This window comes from Equus caballus, chromosome 5 (genome assembly GCF_041296265.1).
Source record: "Equus caballus isolate H_3958 breed thoroughbred chromosome 5, TB-T2T, whole genome shotgun sequence".
NCBI lineage: Eukaryota > Metazoa > Chordata > Mammalia > Perissodactyla > Equidae > Equus > Equus caballus.
Genome location: NC_091688.1, coordinates 41468469 through 41486959, shown reverse-complemented (window position 1 = coordinate 41486959; position 18491 = coordinate 41468469). Strand labels below are relative to the sequence as shown.

The 18491-nt window shown below is 51.3% G+C and overlaps 3 protein-coding genes and 1 long non-coding RNA gene across 10 annotated transcripts; 2 read left to right on the top strand and 2 right to left on the bottom strand.

Annotated features, from left to right (window-relative positions):
• The first annotated feature begins 469 nt into the window (after window positions 1-469).
• Window positions 470-2922, top strand: SLC50A1 (solute carrier family 50 member 1). Of its 3 annotated transcripts, none has more exons than XM_001498337.5 (6): window positions 470-676; window positions 984-1061; window positions 1199-1322; window positions 1907-2068; window positions 2331-2450; window positions 2532-2922. In XM_001498337.5, the coding sequence occupies exons 1-6, from the start codon at window positions 597-599 to the stop codon at window positions 2631-2633; spliced, it is 666 nt and encodes a 221-aa protein (XP_001498387.1). In that variant the 5' UTR covers window positions 470-596; the 3' UTR covers window positions 2634-2922. The 3 variants fall into 3 exon arrangements, with proteins under 3 accessions (XP_001498387.1, XP_005610114.1, XP_070123161.1); XM_070267060.1 differs by having other exon boundaries at window positions 497-657; XM_005610057.4 differs by lacking the exon at window positions 984-1061 and having other exon boundaries at window positions 488-676.
• Window positions 1641-4020, bottom strand: DPM3 (dolichyl-phosphate mannosyltransferase subunit 3, regulatory). 5 transcript variants are annotated; one of them, XM_070267062.1, is made up of 4 exons: window positions 3891-4020; window positions 3367-3703; window positions 2910-3033; window positions 1641-2168 (listed from the first exon to the last, which is right to left on the bottom strand). In XM_070267062.1, exon 2 carries the CDS (start codon window positions 3696-3698, stop codon window positions 3420-3422), a length of 279 nt encoding a protein of 92 aa, XP_070123163.1. In that variant the 5' UTR covers window positions 3699-3703; window positions 3891-4020; the 3' UTR covers window positions 1641-2168; window positions 2910-3033; window positions 3367-3419. The 5 variants fall into 5 exon arrangements, with proteins under 5 accessions (XP_070123163.1, XP_070123162.1, XP_001494656.2 ...); XM_070267061.1 differs by lacking the exon at window positions 3891-4020 and adding an exon at window positions 3807-3882; XM_001494606.6 differs by lacking the exon at window positions 1641-2168 and having other exon boundaries at window positions 2769-3033.
• A 4327-nt stretch (window positions 4021-8347) lies between these two features.
• Window positions 8348-11756, top strand: LOC138924082 (uncharacterized). The gene is made up of 3 exons (XR_011438695.1): window positions 8348-8842; window positions 9143-9468; window positions 10052-11756. It is a non-coding gene; the product is annotated as an uncharacterized lncRNA (long non-coding RNA).
• A 3961-nt stretch (window positions 11757-15717) lies between these two features.
• Window positions 15718-18287, bottom strand: KRTCAP2 (keratinocyte associated protein 2). The gene is given in 6 exon segments (XM_001916089.6): window positions 15718-15870; window positions 16108-16174; window positions 17509-17572; window positions 17710-17864; window positions 18189-18234; window positions 18237-18287. Coding segments are annotated over 6 exon segments (489 nt in total). The 5' UTR covers window positions 18273-18287; the 3' UTR covers window positions 15718-15749.
• Window positions 18288-18491: the final 204 nt, after the last annotated feature.

The window sequence follows — 18491 nt, the reverse complement described above, 5'->3', positions numbered from 1 at the left end:
ACGGAAAGTTGGCAGTGTGGCTGAAGGGGGAGGGCACCTGATAGCCTTGGTGATTCCTGGCAATCCCTGTTATTTATGGGAGAGACTGGGAAGAGGCTTCAGCAAACTGGGAAAAACCTCCCAAATCTTGGTTAACTGAGGTTCTGATCTGGAGCTCTGGATGGGAAGCGTGTTGAAGTCTGGTCGCGTCTAGCAAGCTTTTGTTTTGAGGTGTACCACGTAGGCTCACGGGCCTGCGGGAAATTGTTGAGGCTGGGGGTCTAGGTCATCCAAGGGGTAAGCAGAGTGAGCAGCGGCGGGTGCCGGGGACAAACCCGCGAAGCCTTCGGAAAGGGACCGGCAGGGATCTGGAGTGCAACGTCAGGAGCAGGAATCCTGCGGCCGGCAGGGGCCGGGACCGGCGCTCGGAGGGGCGGGGCCTGCGTCCCGGCTCGGAGTTCTGGGGGTGGGCCGGGTTCCGGTTCAGTTTCCGGGGGGATGGCCGAGCGCGCGGGGGCGGAGCCAGGGACGCGGAGGGGCGGGGCTCCGGCGCCCGCGGGCTCCCAGCCGAGCTACCTTGCGCCTGTCGCTGAGCGCTGGATCCGACCCCTGGAGGCATGGAGGCCGGCGGCGTGGCCGACTCGCTCCTTTCCGGAGCTTGCGTGCTCTTCACCCTCGGCATGTTCTCCAGCGGCCTGTGAGAGCGCGGCTGGGCTGGGCTGGGGCAGGACCAGGAAGTCGGGAAAGGAGAGAGAGGGAACAGAGACGTGGCCACAGCCCCAGGCTGCGTCCCGAACCTGGAGTCAAAGTGGAATCGGGTCGAGGGGCCCGGGCACAAGGGCGAGGCTGGTCACTTGACCTGAGGGAGAAGGCAAGGGAGCTGAGGGCGGGGCTGGGGGTCTGCAGTTGCCTGGGGAGGATGACAGGCATCGGGGGTCTCGACTCCCCAGCAGCCTGGCTTTCCCCTCCCACCTCTCACCCCTGGCTTCGGGGGCCCGTTACAGCTCGGACCTTAGGCACATGCGGATGACCCGGAGCGTGGACAATGTCCAGTTCCTGCCCTTTCTCACCACGGATATCAAGTGAGAGGGGCTACTGCTGCGGCGGGAAAGACTATCTGCGGGGGGTGGGGGAGGGATGCGGAACGTGGAAGAGGCGCCTTGGGTCCCCCTCCCACATTCAATCCCGCGGGCGAATATCTCTCCCCTCCACCCTGCAGCAACCTGAGCTGGCTGAGTTATGGGGCCTTGAAAGGAGACGGGACCCTAATCATCGTGAACTCCGTGGGTGCTATGCTTCAGACCCTGTATATCTTGGTGTATCTGCACTACTGCCCTCGGAAGGTAGAGACCCTCCCTTGGGCCCACTTTGCTGCACGTCCTGCACTGCTGGCAGCGCAGACACTGCTTCCTAGAAGACTGTAACAGGCTGGCACTGCCACCTTTTCCTGGAAGGCCCCTCCAGCCTTGCAGTCCTCCTTCCTCCATGAAGCCAGCCTTCTGAGACTCACACATCGCCCCCCATTCTGGCGAAGCTGGTAGCCCTGCCAAGCCTGATGGTGCCTCACTGCCCAAGAAGCTGAGGGGAAAAAGGCTTTTGTCTCGGATAGTTCCTTCAGAGCCAGGGTCGGTGGCTGAGAATGAGATGATTAGCTCTGCTTCTCCATTCAATCACACAAGCATTTATTTAAGCTCCTACTGTGTGTACCAAGCTTCCTTCCCTAGAAACCTCCAGTGTTGTGGATTGATCAAACACACGATCAAGTCACTGGTGGGAAAGAGAGTGTGACAAGTGCAATACTGGAGGCTTAGACGAAGATTGGCTCCCCCACTGGAGCGTGGGAGAGGGCAGGATGAGTTAATTCCAGCAGGGGAGTCAGAGAGGGCTCCTGGCACATCCAGGGCTAAGGCTGTTCTCTCCCCTGCAGCGTGGCGTGCTCCTACAGACTGCAGCCCTGCTGGGGGTCCTTCTTCTGGGTTTTGGCTACTTTTGGCTCCTGGTGCCTGACCTTGAGGCCAGGCTTCAGTGGCTGGGCCTCTTCTGCAGTGTCTTCACCATCAGTATGTATCTCTCACCACTGGCTGACTTGGTGAGTGAGGGTATCCAGGGAGGTGGGGGAGATAAGAAAGGTCAGGCTCCCATAGTCAGAGACTGTAGCTTACACTCCAGAGGAAGGGAAGAGCCAAATCCTGGAAGGAGACAGGGCAGCAGAGATGGGTGAGTGGGAGGCAGGAGGGAAGGATCAGGTAGCAGAAGATCAGGGGAGAAACTTTTTTCTGAGGAAATTAGTAGGCAATGTAGGAGCTTTACTACATGTCTGGGCTGGGAGTGTCTTTCATCCTTTCCCACAGGCCAAGGTCATTCAGACTAAATCAGCCCAACATTTCTCCTTCTCACTCACCATTGCCACCCTCCTCGCCTCTGCCTCCTGGACCCTCTACGGGTTTCGACTCAAAGATCCCTACATCACGGTAAGCAGAACAGGGATGGGCTGACAGGTGTGCAAAGTGGAAAACCAGCTCCTCTCCTCATAGCAGCCCTTGTGATTTCAGGTGCCCAACTTTCCAGGAATCGTCACCAGCTTCATTCGCCTCTGGCTTTTCTGGAAGTATTCCCAGAAGCCAGCTAGGAACTCTCAGCTCCTACAAACCTGAAGCAGTTCACCTGACCACTGGGCACTTTAATGCCAACCTGTCACCAAAGAGAACTCCTTGTTTCAGCTGTTCCTGCTGACCAGCTCCATGGGTGCAGTGGGTTTTGGGAAAGAAAGAGACACTTTGAGAATCGAGGGACCAAAGAAAGAGCTTTACTTAGGAGATATGGGTGGGACTTGAGAGATGAATCACTTTTATTTTTTCAAGATTATATTTTTTAATTTGAAGGTTGGGGTGGAACCTTTAGAATGTGCCTTAAAATAAACTGTTCCCTACCTGTGCCCATTAAGGCTCGTTCTCTGTTCAGTGCTTCTCAACCTGCCTGGTTTGGTGAAGGGTACAGGTGCACTGCCTGATCCACAGTTCCTCTGGGGCTGGTAGGGTTGGCTCAGAAAAGTATCTGAAAGAACCAAGAAGTTGGAAAGATCTAGAAGGCCTTAAGAAGAACAGAGCTTGGATGTTACGAAGAAGAATGGAAGTTGGGCTTCAAGAAGTACTTCCCGACAGGGTTAAAAGGACCAGGAGAGTGAAATAACATTTCCATCCTGAGCGATCTTGAGAAGGGATCTTAGCCTCCTTTGGAGCAAAAAGGAGGACCACCAGCAGATTGCAGACAAAGGCTGAGAGCCTCAGGAAGGTGGCTCCCCTACCTCTCACCTCGCGACAGCTGGTACACAGAATCCCCAATTCCCATTCCATACTCAAACCAAACAAAGTTAGAAAATAAACTTGCTCTTTAATGGGGGATGGGAGAGCAGGCTGTCCCGGCGAGAATGGGGTTAGGTGTCAGAAGCGCATCCCCCTGCGGGCCAAGTCAGCTCGGGCCTCCTGGATCTGGCTCTGCAGCTCGCGGGCGGCGTCCTCACAGTCGTGAAAAGTGGCCACACGATAGCCCACAGTGCCCAGGGCGTAGCAGCCGGCGGACACCAGCAAGTAGGCGGGCAGTGGCCAAAGGACCTCCTGGCATGACGAGGGCAGCTCCAGGCCCAGGGCTCCCATGGTCAAGGCTGCCCAGGCGGAGCCCAGGAGCGCCAGTGCCCAAAGCCACTGTGCTAATTTCGTCATGGTCACTGCGGGAAGAGAAAGCAGAGCTCGAGGTTCCTTCCACCCAGCTACCCCCGCTTCATTGGAGACCCATTCCCTGTCCTCCTCCCTCCCCACCCCCCATGTCACCTAGCCTCAGCGTCATTCTGCCATCGCACTCGCCATTCCCGCGCCCTCTCCGCCCTCTCCCTTCTGCCCTCAACCTACATTTACCTGTTTGCCGCGCGTCTCTCCTTCCCTGCGCGGCGCCAACGTCAGGGTCCGGAAGTCCCCTACGGCTCGTGCTCCGCCTCCGCAGGGCCTGCTGGGAGTCGTAGTCCTCTTGGCGGCGCCTAGAGGACTCGCGGACGCTGTCTTTACCTAGGCTGTCTTCGGTGGGCTCTGCTTCGCAAACCGCGGCGTGGGTCCTTAGGGGCTTCGGTGCTGCTTTTCTCCCTCAAGACCTCGTTCCAAGCTGGCGTGGGGCGTGTAGAAAGCCTGAGCACACCCTTAAACCTTGCAACAAGGTGCGAATGTAATATCGTTCCCCTTAAACTCATTTGTCCGGCACAGAAATCCCACTCATTGGTTCACTTATTTATTCTTTTATTCATCCGTTCACTCGAATGTTTCTTGAGTGCCCTGGTAGACTTTGGAGAAATAGAGATGTCAAGACACTCGGCCTCTCCTGGGGTGGAGGGGGAAAGCAGGAGTCAGGAAAGCAGATGCATTGATAAATAACTACGATGGCTTGAGATAGGTGTGAGAACAGAGGTTGTCATATTTTTAAAAAGAAACGCAGGGCAGCAGCCAGTACAACTTGGAGCTCGAGGAAGAAGGGCTCCAGGGCTCAAAGTGTCTGTAAGAAAAAAAGTGTGGGGACAGAGGAATTACTGATGTGTTTAAGGTAGTGAGAGAAGGTGTATACATCTTTCAAAGAGTTTTGGGATGAATTCATGATAGGTATATAGAAAACAAGTAAAAGAAAAGGTCAGGCAATTATCAACTGGAGGGAAAACAATTATAAAAGAAAGAGAACTGATAAAAGCCCGTCTGATAAAGACCACCAGGAAAATAACTGAAGTTGGACAGAGTTAGGTTTAATAACTTGCTGCTGCAAGAGAGAGCTGTGGGACTCTGTGGGGACACCAGAGGAACTGTGGGGTGATTCATCAAAGGAACAAACAGGGTCGTTACGAGCTATGGGAAAAGGTTGAGTTTAGGTAATATTTAAATGACACAGTGTTTTGATAGGTTCCAGGTAAGCATGGTTCTAAGGCAAGGAGTCAACAGCAAGCCTGGGCTGAGAATTGGACTGAGGGTCCACTGAAAACTACAAAATTAAAATAATTAATTTTAGATAATTATGTATTAGATAAATATATAATTAAGATAAATGTAGAATGTTGTGTTCAAAACCCCATTATCTGAAGTTTTGCACCTAGGTTGGAAATCGAGGCTTCTTCTCGTCAAAGTAATCCACTTGGCTCAGACCTCCAGGCCAGAGTGGAATGTTCATGCTCACTGATTGATTTCAAGTAGCAAAGTTTGTGACTGTATTATTTTTTATTTTATTTTATTTTTATTGAGGTCATATTGGCTTTTAACATTGTGTGAATTTCAGGCATACATTATTATATTTCAGTTTTTGTATAGATTGCATTGCGTTCAACACCAACAGTCTGGTTTTTATGTGACACTATGATTTTAGAGAATGAAGTTTCTCAGCCCCATATCTTTGATGTTAATTAACAAAAGCAGGTTTCACAGATTCACAGAGTTTTAGTACAAACATTACATAACTCAGCTGTGAAGAATATTTTCACAGCCATAATAATGTAAACACTGAGTGTTGATTTAACTGAAAATTGGAATATATTTGAATTGAGAGGGTGGGGGAGGGGAGTAGAGTAGGAGAATCAGGATTAAAGAGAACTATGTCCTCATCTTCCATGACAAGCCGTCAATTGGCTATATCTAAAATAGAATCAAGAAATAATAATATGAGCATGTTATTTAGAAATGTAGAAGTAATTACCAAAAGAAGCAGCTGAGAAACTTGAGCGTGGTTTATGGAGGAGCACGTAAGGCTGGGAGAAGTGGAGCAGGGGACTGTTTGCATTAAATGCCTTGTAGAAGTAGTTGACTTTTTAAACTATGCAAATTCCTTTGTTAAAGTAAAAATTGAGACAAAGTAAAACATTTTTAAAAACTTGCTGTGTAGGGGCTGGCCCCGTGACCGAGTGGTTAAGTTCGTGCGCTCCGCTGCAGGTGGCCCAGTGTTTCGTTGGTTCGAATCCTGGGCACGGACATGGCACTGCTCATCACACCACGCTGAGGCAGCGTCCCACATGCCACAACTAGAAGGACCCACAATGAAGAATATACAACTATGTAGTGGGGGGCTTTGGGGAGAAAAAGGAAAAAAATAAAATCTTTAAAAAAAAAAAAACTTGCTATGTGAATTTCAAAGCCCCACCCCTGCTCCCTTCCCCATTTCCCCCCAGAGTCCCTCTGGTTGCTCATTCAACACCTCACTGGTCGTGATGACTTTCAGCACAGTTCAGGGGCTACGCATCAGCTTTGCAGATCCAGAAATTCTATTCACCCACACTAGACCTGGCCCTGAAAGATTGCCACTCCCCAGAAAAGTTGAGGGGGAAAGATAATGAGAAAGGGCTTGCCCTGCAACGCATAAAGACTGATAATAAATTATAATGTTATAATAATAATCAGCAGCAGAAGAATAAACATTCACCGAGGGGCTATGTGTCGTGCCCTGTGCGACATTGTCATGTTTAATTTTCACAACAGGCTTTAGTAGGTGTTTTTATATCCCCATATATGAAGGAGGAAACCAAAACAGAGAGGTGGTAAAAGGTAAGCGCCTTCCCCAAGGTCATGCAGGTAGTAAGTAGCAGAGCTATCTCAGCCGACTCAAAGCTCTGTGCTTGGTAATTTCACCCTCCCGGGTTACTAGTGCAGGAATGGGCAGATAGGGATCATCATAGCAGCGGACAGTCATTGGTCGATTACTCTGTGCCAGCACTGTACTGGGGACTTTATGTGCATTATCTCATTCAGTCTTCACAGCCACCATATGGAGTAGGTACTATTATTATCTCCATTTCACAAATGAGGAAACTGAGGCACACCCCAGCTAATCTGACCTCAGAGCCTGCAAACTTTGCCCCTACAATATAGCACTGCCCTCCCTAGATCAATGGAACAGAATAAAAAGTAAAGAAATAAATCAATCATATACCAGTTTAGCATATGATAGCGATAGCATTGCAAGTAAGGAAAGATGGATTGTTTGAAAACCATTTGCAACTAGCTTACCCTTTGAAAAAGTAAATTAAGTTAGATTTCAGCCTCACATCTTACAGCAAAATAAATTCCCAGTGCATTAAAAAGATTTTAGTGTGAAAAGTGAAACCCTAAATATGCCGCAAGAAAATGTGGGTACCTATTCCTCTAATGTTCAGCTGAAGCATCATGTTCTCCCAGCAGCCTTCCTGGGCCTTGACGCTGTCTTGCAGGGTTGGTCACCATCTTCCTCCTCTGAGCCCCCACAGACTCTCTTTTACAGATGGCACTTACCATGTTGAGCTGTAGGTTTGTTGTTTCCCCGCTTGGCCTGCCCAGGACCATTGCATCTCCAGGACCAAGTGCAGTGTGGAAAACCCAGCAGGGCTTCTACAGATGTAAGATGAGGGACAGAAGGAAGGACAGGTTAGCACTGGATGGTCTCCAGGGAGACTGACCCAAATTTCTTGGTCCCAGGAAATCTAACTACTCCAGAGACTCCCATGTGCCAGACACAGGGTCTTTGGCCTTGGATAGCACGAGACAAAAGCCAGCAGATTCTTATGGTCCAACTCCTTTCTCTTCAACCTTTTTGCAGGCCATCACCCTTCTGCTGTCATAGCAGGACACAGGACACGTGATTATGGCAGGGTATGAGAGGCAGTGCAGCTTGGGGGTTAAAAGTTTGGGCTTTTAGAACCCGGTTGTCTGAGGTTGGGTCCTGCCTCTTTCCTTTACTTAGCTGTGTGACCTTGGGCAAGCAACTTAACTTCTCTGAGCTTCAGTTTTCTCAGCTGTACAATGGAACCAATAATTGATCCTCTCTCGTAGGGTTGCTCTCAAGATTACAGCACATAATGTAGACAGGGTGCTTAAAACAATGTGTGGCATTTGGGAAGCATGCACTGGGTATTAGTTACTCTTGTTGTTTTTATGAACAGCTGTCATTAGTTACATCTCAGGACTGAGGACGCGCCTTAACCACCACAGCCTTTCTCCAGCCTCCCTACCATCACTCATGAACCACCTTCTGAGATGAGTTACTTCTGCAGATGGCTGAGCTCCTGTTTGTTGGGGTCTTCTGCTTTTGCAAGCTTTGGTTTCAGAGGGAGACAAATTCCCAATCTGGGAGCCCTCATGCTAGAATGCACTGAAGATGGAGGATACGTAAAATTATATACAACACAGAGGAGAAGAGTGACCGTCCAGGGGGGAGGTTTCACAGAGACCCTGAAGGCTGAGTTGATACTGGAAAGATGAGTAAGAGTGGTTCAGGTAGGGGGGTGGGGGGGGGGGTGGGGCAGGCAAGGCCAAGGGGAAGCTTGAACAAAGGCACAGAGTCATGAGAGTTTGTGGTGAGTAATCCTTTGTGGCTGTCTCTGGGACAAAGACTGCTTCATGGGGGAGTGGCAGGAGATGAGGCTGGAAAAGCAGGCCAGGGCCAGGCTAATAAAGACCCCTTAAAAGTATTTATGTTGGGGGGCTTGGTCCTTCAGATCAGCAGCTTCACCCCTTAGAGGAGTGGGTGACCTCTGTGTGTGCCTGTGCATATTGTGTCAGGCAGTAGGGCTTTCTGAGGTCACAGGTGCCATGGTGATTACTGGGTCCTTGGAGAAGTTTCGAGGTGGTCAGGTGCTGTTGACTCCATCCCTGTCCTTAGGGCATCCACAGTTCCATAGGGGTGACAGGACAGGACAGACATAATCAACTGTCTTTAGGGCACCACAGTTCCATAGGGGTGACAGGACAGACTCAAACGTAATCCACAAAAACACATACTTACAAAATTACAGCCTGGCTTTAAAGGGAAAAGGCAGACAAGAGATTGTGCTACTGATTGAAGAAGGGAGCGGATGAGTCAGGATTTCCAAGAGAAGGTAAGCTGGAGGAGACCAAGATGAGACAAGAGGACAGCCTGGGGGCGGAGGGGCCCGGGAACAGGCCTGGCAGCTGAAATATTGTCTGATTGTAGGAATTCAGTTTGGAGTTGATACAGGTGGAATTGGACGTTCAGCAAAGAGCTGGAAGTGTGACAATGGTGTGTTGCTAATGAGGTTCTCGGTTCTTCTTTTTTTTTTTTAAGATTGGCACCTGAGCTAACAACTGTTGCCAATCTTCTTGTTTTTTTTTCTTCTTCTTCTCCCCAAAGTCCCCCAGTAAATAGTTGCATATTTTAGTTGCAGGTCCTTCTGCTTGTGCTATGTGGGACACCCACCTCGGCATGGCCTGATGAGCGGTGCCATGTCCATGCCCAGGATCTGAACCAGCAAAACCCTGGGCTGCCGAAGCGGGGCGTGCGAACTTACCCACTTGGCCACAGGGACAGCCCTCTGTTCTTCTTTTAACAATTATATATTGAACACCTACTGTATGTCAAGCAGTGTTTTAGTGAGCAAAACAGACAAAATCCCTGCTTTCAATGAAGTGGTGGGAGACAGACAAGAAACAAACAAATATTTCAATATTCATTTGTGAGAAGTACTGTGAAAAAGAATATAGCCAGGTAAGTGGCTAAAGGGTGACAGAGTGTACTATGTTACATAGCATGGTCAGAAAGGCCTCTCTGAGAAGGAGACATTTGCATGGAAACTTGAATGATGTGAAGGAGGGAGAAGTGCAGCTATCTGCTGAATGAGGGTTCCAGCAGTGGGAACAGCAAGTGCAAAGGGCACGAGGTGCAAGCACACCTGGCACAGGGGACACACGGAGGCTGGGGGTGGGATGGTGTGAGTATGGGGAAGAGTGCAAAGAAATGAGGTCAGAGGGGTGGTGGGGCCAGACGACATGTTGTAACCATGTGTTGTAACCACATTGGTTAAGCAACATGGAGGCACTAATGGATCTGAATTTCAGCTCTAGCCCTACCTTCACTTATAATCTTGAGCAGGTTATTCTGACCTCTTTTTCATTTTCATTTCACTAAAGTGGGTGTATTAGTCAGTGTTCTCCAGACCCATAGGATGTGTATATACGTATACAAATAAAGAGACTTATTTTACGGAATTGGTTCATGCAATTATAGAGGCTGGCAAATCTAAAATCTGCAGGTTCTCACTCTGTCAAATCTTGACTTCCTCCTGACCTAGGATGGGAGCAGTGGGGCCGGCTAGGTCCCAGCCTCTGTGAGACACCGCCGGGGAATCTTGCAGGCCGCAGATCCAGGAGAGAACCAACGTCATGGTTCAAGTCCGAAGGCATCTGCTGTTGAATTCCTCTTGCTCTGGGGAGGTCAGTCTTTTGTTCAAAGTAGGCCTTCAACAGACTGGATGATGTTCACCCGCTTGGTGGAGGACAGTCTGCTTTACTCCTAATTTAAATGGAAATCTCATTCACAAACATCCTCACAGGGGCCGGCCTGGTGGCTTAGTGGTTAGATTCATGTGCTCCACTTCAGCAGCCCGGGGTTTTCGGGTTCAAATCCTGGGTGTGGACTACACTCTGTTCACCAGGCCATGCTGTGGTGGTGTCCCACATACAAAATGGAGAAGTGGCATAGATGTTAGCTCAGAGACCATCTTCCTCAAGCAAAAAGAGGAAGATTGTTAACAGATGTTAGCTCAGGGCCAATCTTCCTCACCAAAAAACACCCTCACAGAAACACCCACAATAATGTTTGACCAAATATTTGAACACCATGGCCAAGTCAAGTTGACACATATTAACCTTCATATGGAGTAAGCATATCAATTTTATAAGGTCGATGCGAGGGTTGAAATTGAGAATATCCGTAAAGCACTAAGTACATTGACTGGCAAGTGGTAAATGCTTATTTAAAGTTGTTATTGTTGTCTTTACATAGGGAAAAAAATAACATTTGTCAAATACCTATCAGGTTAAGCACTACACTAGGCTCTTACACATTGTTGTTGAATTCAGATCTTTCTCACCACAATTTGAGGTAGGTATTATCCCCATTTTACAGTTGAAGAATTTAAGGTGCAGAGAAGTCACTCAACTTGCCCAAGGACCCTTACCTGCTAAGCATCAGAGCCAAAACTAGAACTCAGCTCTATCTGATCTCAAGACCTGGGCTCCTTCCTACTGTCCCACAGAACCTGAAATGATCTGAGTCAGAAGGCCCAGGTCACAGAGGCTGGAAATGGGGGCTGGAGCCTGAGAGCAGGAAGGAGAAGGGTCTCCCTGGGGGGCTTATGCCTAGACCCACACTCACAGGTGTACACACATCTCCACCACAGCAATCCCCCTGAAGCAGCCTGAGGTCGGCCCTCACAGCAACTCTTGGCCCAGAAAGGGGATGTGTGGAAGGTTTTTTTGGTGAGATCCTGGGCTGTGCAGACAGGAATCCCGCTCTTCAGTCCTTTCTGGCAGCACAGCCTCAGGCGAGAATGGGTGGAGGAAACTCCCCCTGCTCTTCCAGCTTCTGTGAGGTGAGCGGAGTTCTCAGAGAAGGGCTCCTCACAGGCCACGAGGGCCATTTGGCTCAGCCCTTATTGTCACACAGGGCCTCGAATTTAGACTTCTTATGTTACCTCCAAGTGTGGTTCCAGACCTGTCGCACTGTTACTCTCTGATAGAGCAGGATGAAGGGACTACCGTGCAAGTGGTTTCACTTTTATTAAGGAATTTTCAAATATGTACAAAGGTAGAAAGAATAGTACAATGAATCTGATATGCCCATTATCATAGAACTTTACATTATAACATAGGGCCCGCAGTTTCCTGTGAAGGAAAAATTTCCAAAAGTCCTGTAATGATCTTGTGACTAGCAACATTATACTGCATTGTAATTTTGTTAAAAAGTGTTAATTTGTTAAATGTAAACATTTCAAACATGCCTTGGTGTTTCTTCATTTTGAAGTGGACCTGGGCCTCTCTCCATCTTTCAGAGGACCTGCCCAGGGAGCAGTTGCTAACTGTGGGCCCAGGTAGAAGAGAGCTGGAAGGAAGGAGGCCCACCCGCCTGAGAGCGCAGAGGCAGGGGTGGGAAGAGCTGGTGCTACACTCGGCTTCCTGCCAGCGGGCAGGCCTGCAGCAATCGCCCTCTGCCCCTTGCCACCGGTGATGCGGGTGCCTAACTCTGGGGCCAGCCAGAGGGCTTTGCTCTCTGCCTCTGCAGGAACACAACCCAACAGCGTTTACAGTGCAACCTCTGTGTGGCCAGCTTGCTCTCAGCCCTGGGGGACTGGAAGGGTGGGATTTGGCAGCATGATCTGGGCCCTGCCCCCTCAGGAACTTCCAGTCTGCTGGGAGGGAGGTAAAGAAATGCACCTGAAGCAGGAGCAATTAAGTGGCACCAACGGTGCCTGCACAAGGGTTCCAGCGATTGTTTGTTTAGGAGGCGGCTCTGTGAGTGACCCTAAGTCAAGAAGGCGTGCGCACAGGGCAGGCCAGCCCGGAGGTCCCCGAGGGCAGGGCCTCCCGCCTCCCATTCTTTCGTGGTTCCCACAGTGCCCAGGGCCTGCTCGGCTCACAATGAGCTTCAATGCTCGCTTTTGACTGAACCTTTCCCCTTTGTATCTGTCTCTGTGTCTCTCGGCATCTCTGTCTCTACGAGTCTCTGGCTCTCTCTTGTTTCCCAACATCCTTTCCGAGCCCCTGGGGAGCAGAGCTGGGGGGGCCAGGCAGTGGGAACGGGACAGCGTCCTGTTCTCACCACGGACAATAAGGGCCGGAAAGGGCTGGAGCCAAGGCCTGGCGAGGACTCCCCCTCCCTGCGTGCCCTGGGCGCCCCCACCCCGGCTCTGACCCTCTGTCATGCCCTAAATGCCAGGCATCCCCTCATGCCAGTGCCAGTCTGAGAGGAGTCCAGCCTCTGTCCGGGCCGGGGACCCCCCTTATCTCATCTTCCCACTGCCCTCTTCTCAGGTGGCATCACCTCCTGCCCCAAGCAGCGCGCCTCCCAGGCCAGGAACCTGTAGAGTGCCCTCCCCCACCAGCCTCCCTACTCGCATCCCAGGCCACCACCCCCCATATTATTTACTCCTGTTTCCGGAGCTGGCGGCGGGTGCCGGCGGGTGTCGGAGCCACGTGTGAGGGAGCAGGAGGAAACATCTGGCTTCCCTCTGTCCTGCAGGGGTGGGACTGCCCCTATCTCCCCCAGGCCTCCAGTCTCCGGGGTGGAGCAGAGCCCCAGGAGACCAGGGACCAAGAGGTTAGCACCTTTGCCCTTCTCACCTTCAGGTCTCCAGAAGCCTGCTGCCCCCTTACTTAATGATGGTGACTAGGTGGCTGGGATACCCCTGTCAGGGTTAATCGGTAGGTCAGGTGCAGGGAGCCTGCAATCAGGCACCCCAGAGGTAGGCTGGGTGGAGAGCTGAGGTTGGCGCCAACCTGCCTTGTAAATGCGCCCATTCCCTGAGGAAGGGGTCATTATTCCTGGGCCACATGCTAACCCTGGTGCCTACACAGTGGGTGGCAGCAGGTGCCCAGATCCCTTGGCATCGCCTGGGCACCTGCTTTTCGGCTCCTCCCCCACCCAGCCCCACCCAAGTTTCCATCTCGGAAGGGATGGTGCCCTCAAGTGGCCAGATTCCCTAGCTGTGTCTATGTTAGCCTGGGCTGGGACCTGGGCCTGTGCATACTGCCCCCACTCCAGATCAGGAGAAAGTCAAGGTCTGACAGTGAGACCCAGAACCAACCCAGCCCACCCCCATAGGTCCAGGGCCCATTTTGGACAACCTCTCATCTTCCTCCCCAGAGGGGCCCACATACTGCAGCCCCTCAACTATCACTAGGTAAGTTGGAACCTAGAGCAGCCACTCCCTCAGAGAGGCTCTGGTCTCCACTGAATTCTCTTGGCCTCTGCTCCCAGCCTAGGGGAGCAAGGAGACTTGATTCATGCTTCAGCCCTTCCAAACGGCCAGTCTTTTGGGTCCCCCAAGAAAGCTGACTTGCTGGAGAGACAGCAAGAGAACCCTGAGACCCAGCAGCAACGCTCCTCAGCCCTCAGGGCAGGCTTGCATGGGAGTATTGCTAGTCTTCTACAAAGTGAGCTCTTGGCGCCCCCTGCAGGCATCCTGGGTAAACTGCATAGCACTCCCTCAGCCTAGGGTACGGGGCAAGGGTCTGGGATTCCTGCCACAAATGGGGGTGGGGGGCCCTCTAATTATAGCCGGGGAGGGTCACCTCTTATCCTTTTTTCTTTTTAAAGATTGGCGCCTGAGCTAACAACTGTTGCCAATCTTTTTTTTTTTTTCCTGCTTTTTCTCCCCAAATCCCCCCAATATATAGTTATATATTCTAGTTGTAGGTCCTTCTAGTTGTGGCATGTGGGACCCTGCCTCAGTGTGACCTGCTGAGCGGTGCCATGTCCGTGCCCAGGATCCGAACCAGTGAAACCCTGGGCCGCCGAAGTGGAGCACGCAAACTTAACCATTCGGGGACAGGGCCGGCCCCTAACCTCTTATCCTGGACAAGACCTCCTTTGACTGACTTCATCTTCATTGGCTCTTCTTCTCTAACTTAGGCACATCCCATGTACAGGATTTTCTGTTCTAGAAGGGCAGGTTCTTTCATTCAGCCAACCCACCAATCTCTACCACCCATTATCAGGCACTGTGGAGAATACAAAGCTGACTAAGGCATTGTTCGTGCCCTAAAGCTCACACCATCCAGCAGGAGGGAGGGTGCCTAGGTGCCCCAGAGGACAGGTACTCTGGACAGAGGCGCTCCTCACGGCAGGGCATGGACAGAGTAGTTCCTGAGAAACCACATCCCTCATTTCCATCAAGGCTGGCTCAGGGGTTGGCCTTGTGCCTACTGTTTTATATACAGTCATGGACCACATAACGATGTTTCAGTCAACAACTGACCGCATATACTTAATCCCCTCAGATTAGTACCGTATAGCCTAGATTTGTAGTAGGCTGTACTATCTAGGTTTGTGTAAGTACACTCTACAATGTTTGCACAACAGAATCGCCTAATGACACATTTCTCAGAATGTATCCCCATCATTAAGCAATGCATGACTGTGCTTTGCTAAAAATTAGGAAGTTCCTAATCTCTACGAGACAGAGAAAAATGAAGCACCAGAACAAAGAAGATGACAGGGCAGTGATCAACCTTGGAGTTCTAAACACACGCATATGTCCGTGGTGGAGTAGAACAGATGCGTCCACGAGGGCAACATCAGTAGGGGATTCTCAGCCCCGGGCTTAGAGCAGAAGCGGCTCATTTGGTCATGGTGGGGTGGAGTAACAAAGCCCCCACAGGTGTAAATAGAACCCTATGGAAAGGTGGGGGTGAGTGGCCCTTCCTTCCCTTCCTCCTCTCTTCCAAGGTCTACTTCAGTTCTGACGGGCAGGCCTTCCTGTAGTGAAAGGTCAAGACTGCAGACCATTCGTGCACTTTTATTCCACGATGAGGCTCTTACAGAAGCATATACCAGGGGCCGGTCCTGTGGCCGAGTGGTTAAGTTCACGCAGTCCGCTTCGGCGGCCCAGGGTGTTGCTGGTTCAAATCCTGGGCGTGGACATGGCACCGCTCATCAGGCCATACTGAAATGGCATCCCACATACCACAACTAGAAGGACCCACAACTAAAACATATATACAACTATGTACTAGGGAACTATGGGGAGAAAAAGGAAAAATGAAATCTTAAAAAAAGAAAAAAAAGCATATGCCAATCCTGTGCCTGGCACTGACAGCACTCGATAAATATTTGAAAAAATGAACCTTGCAGGAAGGAAAGCCCCACCACCCCCAAGGTACCCATCTGCCCTAGCATTCTGCACACCCATGCAGGCATTGGCAGAAGAGGCCCACAGCATGGCACAGCTCACAGAGCTACAAAGAAATCAACTTTATTGGACAGTCAGGTCAGTTTCTCTTTTTGCCCTTGCCCGTGACCTTGGCTGGTGTGAGGACTGGAGCTGTTGCCTGGTACAGAGTCGAGGAGATCTTGTTGATGTAGTACAGACCAACCATGGAGAAGATGAAGCTACCAGGTGAAGACAGAAAGGTCATGGTATCAGTGGGCATGCTATCAGCCTGGTGCCTCCTAGGGCAGATACCAGCATCAGGGAGAGAATCCAGGTTCAGGTTGAGGAAATGGGGACGGGGAAAGGAGGGAGAACAGAAGGGGACAGACTTATGGGGAAGGTCTGGAACCACCACAGGAGGATCCAGTGTCAAAGAACAGGGTGCTGCACCCCTTACCCAGCTGTCAGACACATACCACGTGGTGACACACACTCGGTGGATGAGGCCGGATGCAAACAGAGCCAACAGGAGGCAAAGGAGAACTGGGGAGGCAAGAGGGGACAAGAAGGGTGATGGTCAGAAGGGAAATACTAGGCATTCATATGTGGAGTCTAGAGAAATCTGGGGCCCTCTGAATCTTGGTGAACCATTGGAGTATGGCATGACAAGAACAGGAGGACGGCCTTAATGATGCCCAGGACACGGACGTAGGAGATGCATGTTCACTACTAGCTCTGCCCCAGGTAGCACTTAACTTCCCTCTCGTGGCTTTCCTCTGATAAAAAGGAAAAGGGAAGGTGATAGGAGAGTCTGAAGGGCATGGCTTGGGGAAGAGGGTCAATGCCTTTCCAACAGAAGCCAGCCAATGGGGATCAATTCATTAAACTGGCTGGCCAGTGGTGGAAGTTGAGGTCCTCACTCCCTGGACACAGGTTGGAGGGCAGTGTCTGGATATACACACCCAAGAGGGCAGGAAAGGGTCTCAGGATATCTAGAGTAGGACTGGAGAGAAGGTGAAAGGGCAGAAAGCAAAGGCAAGCCCCACCTGCCCAGTTGGGGAGGGCAGGCAAGGAGAGCCAAGAACCCCGCCCCGCAAAACATACGGAAACAAAATCTAACAGAGGGAAGTCCTGGGGCTGATGGAAGGAGCTCTGGAAGCCTGCAACAGGGCCAAGTGGAGAGAGCAAGCCCTGGAGGAGGGGAGAGAGTGGAGGACAAGGGTGACATGTCTTTGTTCCACCAGATGAAGGCTTCACATGAGGTGGCATCTGCTGCCAATTTGAAGCATGTGGCATTCCTTAGGTGATCTGGCCTTGATGCCTAATTTGCTTTACGAAAATTCTCCATAAGTAACTAAATCATCAATTTTGATTACATGGAGCAAAAACAAGGATCCTTTCAAACAGAAAACAACCTAACAGATACTCTATTTTGGCCAGGATTCCTGCTGACATAGAAATTTGGTGTATCTAATAGCTAGGCTCTTCACAATCATCTCAAATAAACAGAATTCTCTAATATTGGGTCAAGTTCACATCAGAACCCCTCAATGAACTCGGTCCTGCTGCTGCTTCTGGTGGGGAACAAAGAACGCCTCCCCAGAGACGTATACAAAATACGCCCAAACTTGTCTGTTCCTCTCAAACTTTCCCCGGAAACTGGCCAGAAAGTACTGAGCTTCTCGCTTTCAGGGGCCTGCTCTTCCCGCTCCAATTCCAGGAGCTAGATAAGGTGCTGGATCCAAAAGAGTCATCTACCTCCAGACAGTTTTAGTAAATACATTTCCTTCTCCTAAACAACCTTTACCATGTAAGCACCTGGAAATTCAGTACCGTATCGGGGGAGGTCAAATACGCAACGCCCAGTTTTCACTTACTCTCTGGGAAAATCTTTGCTTGGAAGCCTTTGCCAAAGACAAGATTCTCCAGATTATTGAAGGCCTGGGTCGCGGGAGTTAAGGAGTGGGGCGTGCAATGGGAGCACGGTAATGTGGGTAATGGGAACGGCACAAGCGTGCGTGGCCCTCCACCCTTCCTACCCTCAAACCCCTCTCCCCGCTCCACCGCAGGGAGGATACAGTGAGAGAGAAGACGAAAAGGCCGGAGCCAAGCAGGCCCCCCTGGATGGTGAGCCACTCGGTGGAGGCCAGCTGGCGGCTGTACATCTGCATCCCAGCGAAGAGCAGCAGGGACAGGAGGGAGGAGAGCGCCAGCGAGGTGCCCGTACCCACCACTGGAGGGGAGGAGAAAAGAGACGGAGAGTCAGGCCCGGCCCTCCCTCCAGGAGCCGCAGGCAGATTCGGCAGGTCCCCGAGCTCGACGGCCCGACATCTTCCAAGCACTCCGGGACGAAGCCACACTCTCCGACTCCCCACACCCTGCGGCGACCCCCAGGAATTCCTCAGTCCCAGAGGCCCTGAACCCTCCCGTCCCGTGGAAATGCCCGCCCGCTGCAACCCAGGACACGTCAGCTCTGTGGGGAGAGGACAGAGAAAGTTGGTCCGCCCCAACTCCGACGCCCACTACTCCGCCAGGGGAGATCCGCCGGTCCCGTTACCCATCCTGCCCAGCCCGCGAGTCCAGTCGGCGCCTGTGGCCAAGAAAAAGTGGAGCCGAACCGGGTGCAGCTGCCTGTGCGCATGCGTCGGCGCTCCTTGCGAACTTGCTTCCCTCAAGTCTTCCTCTTTCTCTCTCTTTCTCGGCGCCTGCACGCAGCGCCCTCTTCCGGCAGGGAGGAAATATTGTGTCTAAAACCATCCTTGGCCACCGCCCTGGTCCCCCACCCTTCCCCGCATCCCAAGCATCTGCTGCCTCTCGATGAAAGCTGCACTTAACTCTTCAAGTCACTGGGACCATGGCC

Bases quoted from the DNA above. Each gene is read 5' to 3' on its own strand.
- SLC50A1 (XM_001498337.5), top strand. From the start codon at position 597: ATGGAGGCCGGCGGCGTGGCCGACTCGCTCCTTTCCGGAGCTTGCGTG. The intron at 1,062-1,198 runs GTGAGAGGGGCT...TCCACCCTGCAG, and splicing joins TTTCTCACCACGGATATCAA to CAACCTGAGCTGGCTGAGTT. The intron at 2,069-2,330 runs GTGAGTGAGGGT...CCTTTCCCACAG, and splicing joins TCTCACCACTGGCTGACTTG to GCCAAGGTCATTCAGACTAA.